Below are 12,297 nucleotides of genomic sequence, written 5' to 3'. Positions count from 1 at the left end.
GATTCACTGCAAACATGATCACATGCAATTCAAACTGGAGATCACACCAACAAGATCGGGTCTCAACTATTTAAGATTGACAACGACATAGGAATTTAGATATTCGGGGAAGTGACCCAAAAACAAACAGAGAACAAAACAAACAAAATAAATTAAAAGTTGTTAGCCCACCCTCACAAGTACTACGAGGAGACAAACAATCCTAACTGGGTGACTAACAAAAAAACAAAACCAAACTCTAAAAGGACAGCAGGAAGCAGTGATAAACTATAAAAATAAAAACACAAAAATTACTAAATGATTACTTAGTAATTTTTAGATTGACTTTTAATCAAGTCAATCTAAAACACATTAAAAAACACTGCATACCTGCATTGCATAAACCAGCACTCTGAGATCAAACTTGGTGTAGCAGATCTGGTGCAACCCTACCAGATAAAAACAATATAAAAAACATACAATTCATTCTAATTAAGAGACAAATGTATAAGCCTACCTGCGGCGTCGAACAACCACACGCCAGGTAACGCTACCACCGGAACACCATTAACAATGCAGCCCTGTATAAAAACACCACATCAGCACAACTTACTTAGGAGAATCACTTTAAAACAGTTTTCCTCCAACCTACCACAGCCGGCAAACAGCATGGGCCCAACACACACCTGGTCTCACACACAGGAAATTAACACTTAGCCACCACCAGTCCAGCTTCCCTTTAACGGAGGCTCAGGCTGTGGAGAGTGCGACACCTAATGGTGCCACCTGTTACATATGTTTGCAGATGATATTGTAATAAATGCGTAAAATAGGCATGTGGTGGATGCTCCTACCACCACCACATTGTGTTAGTATTTATTTTGTCTTGATATTAGTTACAGCTTATAGTCAGTTTAAGTTATTTCATTTAGACATCTATTTTCTATTGGGTGCACACTTTAGTTAACGTCTGTCTGAATGGTTTACTTACACTTGTTCTTTTGTTTGAGGTGATGCAAACAAAAGAACAAGCTGGAGGAGGAAACCTGGAACAAACCATTTGTTTTTCCGAAAGACTGAACGGGGGAGACTTTGTTGTTTCAAGTTGATTTTAATTGGTTAATTTTGTCACTTAAATATTCACTTATTATTGTTTGTGCTAAGCTAAAGTTAGTTTTGCTTTATTTGTTTCATAGGATGCTTTAGTTAATTTTGTATTTGTTTGTTCTTTTGTTATGTTGTGCCTCCATCATGTGGTAGATTTAGATTACTGCACCCAGGGGTGATTCTAGGATCTGACTTTTAGGGGTGCTTAGCCCCCAGCAGGGCTAAGACCCATGAGAAGATATTTGTTGGTGTGGTTTTCTAAATCTAACTGCTTATTTACATACATTCACAAACAAAATTAAGCGACATGTTGTCAGTAATTCACAGAACAAAAGACAATGTTTATTTTACTCAAACGTATACTTATAAAGAGTAAAATCAGAGAAACTTTAAATTTTTCCCAGAGGTGTAAACTCAGTTTGAAACAAAATCTCAAGACCACCAGTGACGTCGGACCACTTTTTTCAGTAACGAGTAATCTAACGCGTTGCTATTTTAAATCCAGTAGTCAGACTACAGTTACTTATGGAAATCACTTTGCGTTACTATTTTCTTTTGGAATTTAATTTTATTTCCTCTACCCGTCTTGTCGAGTGACCTACGCCTCTATGCGACAGAATTGTAAACAATGGAGGGAGATGCGCATTTTGTTGGTGGAAAAACTGGAACTATTTTGAGTTTCTGTCACCAAGTCCGATTATTATAAGCGGCTTTGGGCTTCTTTTTTTTTTAAGTCGCATGCAAATTTAATGAGTGGCGGATTGCGCCTTTTTGGGCTCGTTTTTGAACGTGAAGTTGCTCATTTGGGCTTAGAAATAAGCAGAGACTCATAATAAATCCCAGAATTTGTCCGTCATTAAGGTAGTTTTAGTCAGACTCTCCATGTCCATCATTTCCCGGATGATCCGTCCCGCTGTGTCTTTGCTAATGTCACATTATTATATTACCTCTGAATGACTTCGAGCTTCACGTTGCGCTCCAGAAAACTGCAAACATCGAGACTAATTTGAACAGCGCAATAAATGTGAAAACAGCCATGAATAAACGTATCCGGGATCAGACTAACCCATTATTTATCCAAATATTTTGCACATATACAACATTTTGTACAAAACTACAAAATACTCTTCAAATAAATAAAGCCAATGCTGTACACAATTTCATTCATAAATATAAAAATAATTCTAAATTAATTAAGTACTGCATTGCCCATTGCAAAAATCACTTAGCATAATATTTTGCATTACAAATTGTCATCTGAATTAAGGTGCTGATGATATAAGTTTGGCCCCTTGTAGCTGGTTAAAAAATATATATATATATATAATGGTCTTTACTGTTTTCTTTAGAGGCTGGTTCTAGACCAAATAACCACAGATGCAGACAGTGTTCTTATGGAGACACTTAAAAAAAGAATTAAACAAAAACACAGCAATATTTCATCATTTAATAATGTGAGTCAAAGAGCCACTTGTGTCTCCAGAGATTCCGGTTGCAGTTCTCTGATTTAGTAGATGGAAAGTGTGATCCTATCTCCATACAGAAACTAAAAGAGCAGTACCATAATTTTTAATTCATTAAATTAATTTTTATTAAAAATAATTTTAATGTATTTTTAATAATACCTTAAAAAGAAAATTGGGAAGAAAAAAATATCTACCACTGAATATTTAAAAAAGACATTTATTTAGAATAATTTCTTTAGAGCCCCTTTTAGCCCCCGTCTAGAACCGGCCCTGGCCTGCAGGTCTGGTGCATTTTTGCTTAGCATGTTTTTTCTATATTGATAGGAAGTCAGGCTATCCAAACTGATAAACCACATTAATAAAATATTAGTGAAATAATACATTAAATGACCATCCATCCATCCATCCATCCATCTTCTTCCGCTTATCCGAGGTCGGGTCGCGGGGGTAGCAGCTTCAGAAGGGAGGCCCAGACTTCCCTCTCCCCAGCCACTTCTTCTAGCTCCTCCGGGGGAATCCCGAGGCGTTCCCAGGCCAGCCGAGAGACATAGTCCCTCCAGCGTGTCCTGGGTCTTCCCCGGGACCTCCTCCCGGTGGGACGTGCCCGGAACACCTCACCAGGGAGGCGTCCAGGAGGCATCCTGACCAGATGCCCGAGCCACCTCAACTGGCTCCTCTCGATGTGAAGGAGCAGCGGCTCTACTCTGAGTCCCTCCCGGATGACTGAGCTTCTCACCCTATCTCTAAGGGAGAGCCCAGCCACCCTACGGAGAAAACCCATTTCGGCCGCTTGTATCCGCGATCTCGTTCTTTCGGTCATGACCCAAAGCTCATGACCATAGATGAGGGTGGGAACGTAGATCGACCGGTAAATCGAGAGCTTCGCTTTTTGGCTCAGCTCTCTCTTCACCACGACGGACCGGTACAGCGCCCGCTTGACAGCAGACGCTGCGCCAATCCGCCTGTCGATCTCCCGCTCCCTTCTTCCCCCATTCGTGAACAAGATCCCGAGATACTTAAACTCCTCCACTTGGGGCAGGACACCCCCCCTGACCCGGAGAAGGCACTCTACCCTTTTCCGGCTCAAGACCATGGCCTCGGATTTGGAGGCACTGATCCCCATCCCGGCCGCTTCACACTCGGCTGCGAACCGATCCAGCGAGAGCTGCAGATCACGATCTGATGAAGCCAAAAGGACCACATCGTCTGCGAAAAGTAGAGATGAGATCCTAAGGCCACCAAATCGGATCCTCTCAACACCTTGGCTGCGCCTAGAAATTCTGTCCATGAAAGTGATGAACAGAATCGGTGACAAAGGGCAGCCCTGGCGGAGTCCAACTCTCACCGGAAACGAGCCCGACTTACTGCCGGCAATGCGGACCAGACTCTGACACCGGTCATACAGGGACCTGACAGCCCGTATCAAAGGGCCCGGTACCCCATACTCCCGGAGAACCCCCCACAGGGCTCCCCGAGGGACACGGTCGAACGCCTTCTCCAAGTCCACAAAACACATGTAGACTGGTTGGGCGAACTCCCATGCACCCTCCAGGACCCTGCTGAGGGTGTAGAGCTGGTCCAGTGTTCCACGACCAGGACGAAAACCACACTGCTCTTCCTGAATCCGAGGTTCGACTATCCGACGGACCCTCCTCTCCAGGACCCCTGAATAGACCTTGCCAGGGAGGCTTAAGAGTGTGACCCCTCTATAATTGGAGCACACCCTCCGGTCCCCCTTTTTGAACAGGGGGACCACCACCCCAGTCTGCCAATCCAGGGGAACTGCCCCCGATGTCCATGCGATATTGCAGAGTCGCGTCAACCAACACAACCCTACAACATCCAGAGCCTTAAGGAACTCCGGGCGGATCTCATCCACCCCCGGGGCCTTGCCACCGAGGAGCTTTTTAACCACCTCGGCGACCTCGCCCCCAGAGATTGGAGAGCCCAACCCAGAGTCCCCAGGCTCTGCTTCCTCAGTGGAAGGCATGTTGGTGGGATTGAGGAGGTCTTCGAAGTACTCTGCCCACCGGCCCACAATGTCCCGAGTAGAGGTCAGCAGCACACCATCCCCACTATAAACAGTGTTGGTGCTGCACCGCTTCCCTCCCCTGAGACGCCGGATGGTGGACCAGAATCGCCTCGAAGCCGTGCGGAAGTCTTTCTCCATGGCCTCTCCAAACTCCTCCCATGCCCGAGTTTTTGCCTCAGCAACCGCCCGAGCCGCATGCCGCTTCGCCCGCCGGTACCCATCAGCTGCTTCCGGAGTCCCACAGGCCAAAAAGGCTCGATAGGACTCCTTCTTCAGCCTGACGGCATCCCTCACCGAAGGTGTCCACCAACGGGTTCGAGGGTTGCCGCCGCGTCAGGCACCGACAACCTTGCGGCCACAGCTCCGATCGGCCGCCTCGACAATGGAGGCACGGAACACGGTCCACTCAGACTCCATGTCCCCCACCTCCCCCGGGACGTGTTCGAAGTTTTGCCGGAGATGGGAGTTAAAGCTCCGTCTCACAGGGGATTCCGCCAGACGTTCCCAGCAGACCCTCACAACACGTTTGAGCCTGCCAGGTCTGACCGGCTTTCGCCCCCACCACCGGAGCCAACTCACCACCAGGTAGTGGTCAGTGGACAGCTCCGCACCTCTCTTCACCCGAGTGTCCAAGACATACGGCCGCAGATCCGATGAAACGATGACAAAGTCGATCATCAAACTGCGGCCTAGGGTGTCCTGGTGCCAAGTGCACATATGGACACCCTTATGCTTGAACATGGTGTTCGTTATGGACAATCCATGGCGAGCACAGAAGTCCAGCAACAGAACACCGCTCGAGTTCAGGTCGGGTGGGCCGTTCCTCCCAACCACGCCCCTCCAGGTCTCACTGTCGTTGCCCACGTGAGCGTTGAAGTCCCCCAGCAGAACAAGGGAGTCCCCAGGAGGAGCACTCTCCAGTACCCCCTCTAAGGACTCCAAAAAGGGTGGGTAATCTGAACTGTCGTTCGGCCCGTAAGCACAAACGACAGTCAGAACCCGTCCCCCCACCCGTAGGCGGAGGGATGCTACCCTCTCGTTCACCGGGGTAAACCCCAACGTACAGGCGCCGAGATGGGGAGCAACAAGTATGCCCACTCCTGCCCGACGTCTCTCTCCCTGGGCAACTCCAGAGTGGAAGTATGTCCAGCCCCTCTCAAGGAGACTGGTTCCAGAACCAGAGCCATGCGTCGAGGTGAGACCGACTATTTCTAGCCGGAACCTCTCGACCTCACGCACTAGCTCCGGCTCCTTCCCCACCAGAGAGGTGACATTCCACGTCCCAAGAGCCAGTTTCTGCAACCGAGGATCGGACCGCCAGGGTCCCCTCCCTTGGCCGCCACCCATCACACAGTGCACCCGACCCCTTTGGCCCCTCCCACGGGTGGTGGGCCCATGGGAGGGGGGGCCCATGTTTCCTCTTCGGGCTGAGCCCGGCCGGGCTCCATGGGTAAAAGCCCGGCCACCAGACGCTCGCCATCGTGCCCCCCCTCCAGGCCTGGCTCCAGAGTGGGGCCCCGGTGACCCGCGTCCGGGCGAGGGAACACCAAGTCCAAGGTTTTCCTTCATCATTAAATGACCACTGGACAATTATTCATAAAATATATCAACATTTTTGAATAAAACACACAGAAAGTAATGTAATGTAGAAAATATTTATGTATTTACTGTTAATCTATTCGTATGATTTGTTCTTTAAATGGCCACTTATTTTGGCTAATGCTATTATTTATTAAATATCATCCAAACTCAACATCCTAAGCAAAGAATCAAACCACAATAGTGAACTAAAATCACAATAAGAAACTTAATCAATCATAACTAAATGTTCTGTACCATGTCAGCATCAGAAGATGACTGAGGATGAAGGGAGGCTGATTTCTGGTTCTTAAGGTTCTGATGGGTCTGCAGTTCCTCTCCTCATCCATTCTGTCTGATGTACAGCAGCACACTGCGCCACGACGGACACTTTTTTTTTGTCTTTCGATGTACACAGTATCCATCCTCTCTGAAATAGTTCAGCTTATAATGCGCGTCTGTATTTTTAAAAGCGTTTTTGCTTCTAAGGACAGAGAATCGGGTCGAGGACGTTTTAAAAAGAGGCGAGTTGATAGCAGCTAACCGCGGCTGCCTAGTGTCCGTCTCTAGGCAACGGTGACGTTCAACGTCGATCCGTAGCGTCCTGGGGTCCTTTTGCTCACGCCACAACAATTTAGCTGACCTTAATATTTTCTGTATTTTATTTTGGTCATTGTTGTTAAACTTAGTGTTGATATGTATATGATAGGCGTTTCTATCGGACAGTTATGTATCGGTTCAATACGGGACGCACATTTAACGGCCAAATATGGGACGACTCCGTATTTTACGGTAAGAGTGGCAACCTGATTCAGGGGTGCTGAGATACAGTTTTAGGGGTGCTGAAGCACCCTAAAACAGGCCTAGATACGCCACTGCCGTGTTCTTAAACTTGAAAGCCTCACTGTGATCCAAAATTCCTTGAGATACAGCATACATTAAATCATAAATGCTTCAAAATGGTCTAAAGCAGTCTCTCAAACTGTGGTCGACCACTGGTGGTCCGCGGTCGCCCCCTGGTAGTCCACAAGGTACTGCAGGTAAACGACCGTTTATTTGCCGTCACCTCGATCAAATTGCGAAGCTGCAGCTAGCTTACCAAAGGATTGTGTTCAAAATAATGATGGAAAACTGGCTTAAAACCGGGTTACTCAAAAGAAAAGCTGCAGATACTGGTGGAAGGAAAACAACTCCAGGACTATTATATGATCACAGGAAGCTAAATCACAGCTGCTGATTGTTGATATGTAGTTCACTAGCGACTGAATTCCTTGAACGGCTCTATGCGGTCAGCGGTTGGACTCAAATCAGTTAGTGAGAACTGTTCTTTGTTTTTTTTTTTTATTAATTTGCTTGCCTATGATGCTCTGCTTACATATCTACAGCTATTGTTATTTTTACTTAATTAGAAATGATCAAATTAAATAAAAAATACAATTGGTAGAAATGGGTTCGTATTTGTCCATTTGAACAAATGGATTATTTTTTAGATTTAATGGTGCAGAATATGATTTTCTGTTTCTGTTAAAGCAACTCAAGTCTACTTTTCTATAATTCTAAATCACAAATAGCCCTAATTGTTATTAATGCACATAACACTTTTATTTCTATGTGTTCGACATCCTTGGAAAACTTAGACACTTTCAGAATCTGTGATTAACTCAAAATGCACAAGTAGATGGTCTTCATGTTCATGGCTTTGTCGTGGCCAGTCACATTTACCTAACAGCATCACATTATGATGAACAAAGAAAACAACAATAAGTGAGTTAAGAGACTTATATTTTCATTTCAGGTTGCATTATACATAAATATGTATTATCGCGGAAGCAATTTCAGGTTAGGTGGTTCGTGACTGTTTGTCTGCCTGCAAATTTGTTTTTATGTTTCCTATTTTTAATGGCTTTTTAAAGGCCTCTTATCAGTAAAAATGTAATCTTTGTCTGTAACAACCATCTGAGTTGACATTATTCGTGAATTGTGTAAAGAGCCGCACAAAATCATTGGGAAGGCTGCAAGTGGCCACAGAGCCGCACTTTCCCTACCCTCAGTAATTGCTTTTACTTTGCAAAACTGATCGAAAGATAAACTTTCTTTTTGTAAACACAACACATGGCACATGCTTCATATTTTTTATTCATTTATAATGCTCAATAATTTGGTAAAGAAAGACCGATCATTCTATTGAGATGTTAGGGTGAAACAAAGTTTCTCAGCATTCACTGAAGTAATGGTCCAGTTTCTGGCAGTCGCCACCTATGAGTTCCTTGACACTGCAAGCAAACAGAGGGGATCACTCAATAAAGCACATATTGTCATTTGTTAACCAAGCTGTCAAAAAAATATAAAAAACTAAGAAGAGTAAAACATTTTCATAAATTAGACTTACGCGTTCCAAAGCTCCTTTGAGTTCTTTGCCATGAAGCCTTTTGTTCTGTTGAAGAAAGTAAAAAATAACAACCATATTTTTAATTTTGTAATGATTCTTCCTTGAACTGCTTAATTTTAACATTGTTTAGTTCTGTTGAAAAGGTATTTATTCCCCTATAGATTTCTTCTGTTTTTTGCTTTTATTGTCACAATCTAATAATTTAGATCATCCATCCCAACAATATGCAATCCAGTGGAAACATCACGATTTCTCTGATGATATATTGTGGCAAAAAAAACAAAAACAGAAGAAATCTGTAAGGGGACAGACACTTTTTTGCCATACTTCATATAACTCAACTAAAATATTTAAGAATACACAGTTTACCATCAGGAACTTGGTGTCCCACTTTGGTACAATGTACAAAATAAAAATAAACAAATAAAAACTTACACAAGCTCATTGATGAGCGTCACCACACAGGTGATGTCATCAGAGATGTCGTCATCAGTTAGTTCTAAGAAAAAAAACACAAAAACAGTATTTCCTGTTTTAAGATGACAGAACAAAAAGACTTGAGGAAAACAGTAAAAAAAATGTTAACAGTCCTCATATTACTCTACATGTGACACCTCAGCAATGAGTAGCTTAACGTGTAACTCTAACCCTGCCCCAGATAATTATTGAAAAGAAAAAAATTCCAGGAAAAGTGGGCGGAGCCAAGACACGCAGACGGGCGTGGCCAAGTGTGGGGATGAGCAGAGGGGGGCTGTGGTACTATTGCTATGAACTTTGTAGTGTAGAGGAATATAATTATATTATTAGGTAAAAATTATGTTGTTTGGTTGGTTCGCACTAAGTTATGTTTTAACCTAAAAGAAATGTATTGTGTCAAATGGACTGGGTCAATCCGAAGAGCGAAAATACTCTTTATGGAGTTGTTTTTTACTGAGGAAATTTGGCACCGTTAAAGGTCAGTTTGACCTGAATAACTTGGAAGTCCTTTCCCTTTTCTTGCTTGCAAAGCATAAAATTGGACCGAAATATGATGGGAGGAAAGCTGTTTAGACCGATAAGAATAACATATGAGTGATGGAGTGGCTTGTTTAGCACTTTTGAAACGGAGCAGATGTTGGGGGTCAATAGGTCTGAATATTCCCAAAGAACTTCCAATACACACTCAGTGTAAGACGGAGCCAAATGAACTACGTAAATGGAGGAAAGCAACGCCATTGATCGAGGCTTCCCAATACACACCAGTAGAGCTGGGACTCTATAAAAAGCTGATATCAGAAGTAGAAGAGAAGAGACTTTGGGACTACTGTAACGATGTGTTTTGGATATTTTGGTTCCGCAGATGTGCATTAAAAATCTCTTCTCGTTTGACCATGAGAAGATGGAGTTCCGAGTCTTATTTAAACCTTTATTTATATATTCCATGAATTTAGGCAACTTTAATTTCCTCAATAGTAGCGACTTTTTTTTTTAAATCCAAAAAACCAACAAGTGGCAAATCTAAACTTTTTTTGTGCTGTTTTATGTTTGAGATGGTTTTAAATCTGAATTCAGAGCTGCATGACATAAAACAGTACCGTTTTAAACAGCTTACGTTTGACAAAATGAGACATTTTTAGGCAACATAATATGAACTCAACAAATTTGCACAGAAATTTAAAGATGGAACCCTGTCAGTAAAAAAAAAAGTAGATTTGGGGGTTCCACATGAAAACATAACCCCACACCCACACAATCATTGAAAAAATACACAGAAGTGGGTGGAGCCAAGATACACTGAGGGGTGTGGCTATGGCCAGGACAAAAGCAGTTCTGTTGCTTATAAACTTTGTCACTGTATTTAGCAAGCAACATTTTGTCAGAAATACAACAAGTGAGAAATGTAGCTGTGTTTTTCTGTGTTGAAAAGACTTTGATGTTTGAGTGAGATGTTTTATATCCCTAAGGAAGCTGTGTAAAGTTGGTCAGTTTAAAATAATAGGAGAATTAACTGCTTAGGCGGTATCAGTGCTGGCCTACTTTGGCCTACTTTGACCAAACCAGCAACGATACGGTTTTAGGCAAATAATGCAAAACTGAACAAACTTACACAAAAATATCAACATTTGTACATAAACACAAAGACAGAACCCTAAACAACCTGTTCAGACAGTTTGTCAGCAAAAAACGTTGATTTTGGATAAACATTTTAAGGTGTGGATTACTGAAAATGTAACCCTGCCCCCCCAACACAATTTTTGAAAAGATTTCTGTTAGCAAAAAACAGTTGATTTGTGGGTTAGTTACACAATAACCGTGTACTTACTGTTGCAGTTGATACCACAGATGTTGAGTGAGGTGCTGTTGGTGCTGCTGCAGACCAAATTCCCAGGGAGATGGAAAAGGCCGTAAAGGATCACATCTACATCATCCTCGTTGCTTTCGGAGGACTTGCTGTTCTTCTTGCCTTTTCCCTTCCCCTTATTCTTGTCCTCCTCCTTAGATTCAGATGATTTGCTCTCACTTGGATTCTCCTGACTTTCTTTTCCCGTCCCATGGCTCAGATCGGTCACGGCATTGGTGTCAAAGCCTGAAAGACGCTCCGCGTGGCAGACCACTGAAAAGTTTAAAATGAAATCAGTAATTGATTTGACTGTTCAGTTTTCCCAAATCATTTTTCAACAACAAGCAAACACCATTATGATTTAACTTTGCCTACAATTATTTGTTTTTTATCTAAAAACAAAATCGGGTACCAACCCTTGGCTAAGAAGACTTCTTCAGTCAGTCCGTTCACTGTTACATTGTTTGGTAGGGACTTGAATGCCACTATCAGCTGCTGCCTCAGTTCACATTTGGTCACATTTCGAGCTCCAGCCAGGCTGCATCCCAGCACAACGAAAGCAAAAAGCACAAGAGTCTTTATCTTGACACGAAGCATCTTCTCTGACTCTGAGCCTGTGTGTCATGGTGCTTATATGTCTTGTAGGGATCATTGACAGCAAAGAATCACAGGACACCCATTGTCCTCCTGAATAAAGGCCTCTCCCTAAGCTCTCAATGGTGATGTAAAATCTCACAGCTATTTTGAGTTTTAGATCACCAAAAAGGCTTGGGGAAGAAACTGATACATCCACGTGAAACTATCTTTTCTCATTTTTAGGTCACATCTGATCCAGTTGAAAGGAGACTGAAGACCTGGTAAGATGAAACGATTTATTTTCACCACGTCACCATGAGGCATTTATAATTTCCATGAACATAGAGTGGGAGTACAGAACGAAAAAACATCCTGAGCACAACTATCAGGTTAAAACAGTCTCCAAAGGAAGAACAAAAGTAAAAATAAATAAAAAACAGCATAATTAATCCCTGATCATTCAGAGCGCCAGACATCTAAAAGTAAAATATAGAACAGTATTGTGGCAAAAGAAAGGTTTTGTTGCAGTCTGTCCAGAAAACAAACCAACAGAGGGTTATCATGTGTTAAAATAGCCGTATATGATTTCCTACCCTGCAAGTAATGTTTGAGTAACAAAATTAGTGATAGTTTTATTTGTTTTTACGTCAGTGTCATGTGTTATTACTCTTACAAGGGAAACCTGGGTGTGGTTTTAACCATGGAAACTTTCTGAACAGAAACAGCTTGGTTCAGAGTGTCTGCAGGTTTCTGGGTAAACCAATCAGGGGGTGGATTTCAGGACACCTGAGGTATCATTAGGATCATCCTTCCCTGAGATCAGGTTATGTGATGAGGTGGAAAATGGTTG

At 43.1% G+C, this 12,297-nt stretch overlaps 1 protein-coding gene across 1 annotated transcript; it reads right to left on the bottom strand.

Annotated features, from left to right (window-relative positions):
* Positions 1-8,280: 8,280 nt before the first annotated feature.
* On the bottom strand, positions 8,281-11,494 carry LOC114144228 (alpha-lactalbumin-like). The gene is made up of 5 exons (XM_028016810.1): positions 11,288-11,494; positions 10,854-11,144; positions 8,987-9,050; positions 8,552-8,596; positions 8,281-8,435 (listed from the first exon to the last, which is right to left on the bottom strand). The coding sequence occupies exons 1-5, from the start codon at positions 11,466-11,468 to the stop codon at positions 8,375-8,377; spliced, it is 642 nt and encodes a 213-aa protein (XP_027872611.1). The 5' UTR covers positions 11,469-11,494; the 3' UTR covers positions 8,281-8,374.
* Positions 11,495-12,297: the final 803 nt, after the last annotated feature.

Source organism: Xiphophorus couchianus, chromosome 5, assembly GCF_001444195.1.
Source record: "Xiphophorus couchianus chromosome 5, X_couchianus-1.0, whole genome shotgun sequence".
Lineage (NCBI taxonomy): Eukaryota > Metazoa > Chordata > Actinopteri > Cyprinodontiformes > Poeciliidae > Xiphophorus > Xiphophorus couchianus.
This window is presented reverse-complemented; position numbering and strand designations above follow the sequence as displayed.

Coding starts and splice junctions, on each gene's coding strand:
- LOC114144228 (XM_028016810.1), bottom strand. CDS start 11,468: ATGCTTCGTGTCAAGATAAAGACTCTTGTGCTTTTTGCTTTCGTTGTG. Junction 11,145..11,287: donor AGAAGTCTTCTTAGCCAAGG/GTTGGTACCCGA, acceptor TAAACTTTTCAG/TGGTCTGCCACGCGGAGCGT. Junction 9,051..10,853: donor CTGTGGTATCAACTGCAACA/GTAAGTACACGG, acceptor TTTTTTTCTTAG/AACTAACTGATGACGACATC.